Source organism: Phytophthora parasitica (assembly GCF_000247585.1).
Source record: "Phytophthora parasitica INRA-310 unplaced genomic scaffold supercont2.6, whole genome shotgun sequence".
Lineage (NCBI taxonomy): Eukaryota > Oomycota > Peronosporomycetes > Peronosporales > Peronosporaceae > Phytophthora > Phytophthora nicotianae.
Window position 1 is genome coordinate 153,818 of NW_008648992.1, and position 1,809 is coordinate 155,626.

The following is a 1,809-nucleotide window of genomic DNA, read 5'->3' on the forward strand; positions in this document are numbered from 1 at the left end:
GGCAGATGACGACAACTTGGATGCTCTCTTGCAAGGAGATGTCGATAAGAAATACATGAAGATGCGTCCGTCGTGGAAGCTCAACAAGAAGGAGTTGTTTGGACCGAGTTTCACGCCCGGAGATGAAGAGATTCACGTGCTGGTGGAACTCCCAGAAGCTGCTCCGGTTGGCGATGGAATAGCAAAGGAACCACCAAACAAGAAGCAAAGATTGGAGGGAAACCGCATCTCATACGCAGGACCATTGCACCGGGATGAGTTTGCCGTTCCGTTTGATACAATAGACGCCTTTCGACAGATCAAGGAAGGTTTCTCAAGAAAAGAGGTCATCGGCCACCCATTGTTCCTGTTGTACGGTCCTCGTCAATTTGGAAAAACGACAATTGCGTATCGCATTATGGACTGGATTGCCAGTGATTCCAGTGTTGCGGATGTCAAGTACGTCTTTTTTGAGATGCATGAATCGGATGTGGCTGAAGAGGGAACGTTTTGGGGACGATTGGGGCAGTGCATTGATGAAGAAAGCGCGTGCTGCGATTATGCATCGTTCAGACGATTAATGGTGGAATGCACAACCCACGACCGGACGCAGTTGTGCCTGATTGTGGATGAAATGGATCATCTGTTTTCCAACAAAGAGTTGGCTGCCAAGTTTCTCAGTGCACTTCGAAAATGGAAAGCAGCACCGTATTTCCGTGGTTTTCTTGGGATCGGAAGTCATGAACTGGTGCACCATCATGAAATCTTTCGCGGGGATGACAAGACAAGCCCTTTCAACGTTGGCAACATGATCAAGATGGTGCCATTTTCGGTGGAGCAAATGAGTGCGTTTTTCAAGCTTATTGAGCCGCGCTATGAGTTCTCTCAGTCTCTTCAATGTGGAATCATGAAGTATTCGAGTGGAGCGCCGGGTGTATTTGGATCATTGATTCGATTTACGGTTGATAACGACAAGTGGACTCTGGAGTGGCGTGAATGGGAACCGTGGTTCCAAGTGGGTGCATTTTCCGGGTATTTGACGCAGTACAACAACACCTATCACCGCATACAAGGCGATCTGCGCAGCTTGACCGAGTTGGAGTGGGAGGCACTCAAATACATACTTGAAGACAATGGCAGTTTGACGGCTAGCACCGTCGAGGGGTACTGTGGCATTGCAGTCAGGGGCGATCAGCAAAGGCGACTCGTTGACCCGTTACTGAGAATGGGGATTGTGGTTCAAGGAAGCAGTGGTGAATTGGCCATTGTATCTGAGATGATGTATCGAGTTTGTGTCGAAGCCCTCCCAGAGCGGGAAATTCATCAAGCTGCTAATACCGACGACCCCGTGCTGCTCTTGTCTGTTGCGCTTGGACAAGTGTACCCCAAAACCATTTCGAATCATCTTGTGAGGAATCGACAAGCACCGAGTGAGTCGGCATTTCATCACGAGCTGTATTCGACAATTCGGGATATCTTGAAGAAGGGAGCACTGACGAGGGGTATTTTTTATGCTGAAGTAAAAACTCCAGGCAGCCGAAGGAGAGCCGATATTCTCATCGCCAATGGGGTCCGAGTCGCGTACGAGCTGAAGTCAAATCAATTACGGGAATCCGAGATCGAAGCCGCCGCAAAACAAGCAGATGAGTACAGACAACAGTTCAACGTCGACCGGATGGTCGTTGTCAACTTCGTTCCCATGGGACACACGTTGGACGAAGTGTATCGATACACGCGGTTTCCGAGGGTTCAGATCGTTCATGCTCGGTTTGTCGATTCCTGCGATCAATTTTCTCTTCAATACCTGGGAGAGACAAACGAAGTCACGAG

The 1,809-nt window shown here is 49.1% G+C and overlaps 1 protein-coding gene across 1 annotated transcript; it reads left to right on the forward strand.

Moving 5' to 3' along the window:
* Positions 1–55: 55 nt before the first annotated feature.
* PPTG_03772 (hypothetical protein) lies at positions 56–1,571 on the forward strand (the record flags this gene model as incomplete). The annotated part of the gene is made up of 2 exons (XM_008897541.1): positions 56–1,409; positions 1,516–1,571. The coding sequence occupies 2 exons, from the start codon at positions 56–58 to the stop codon at positions 1,569–1,571; spliced, it is 1,410 nt and encodes a 469-aa protein (XP_008895789.1).
* Positions 1,572–1,809: the final 238 nt, after the last annotated feature.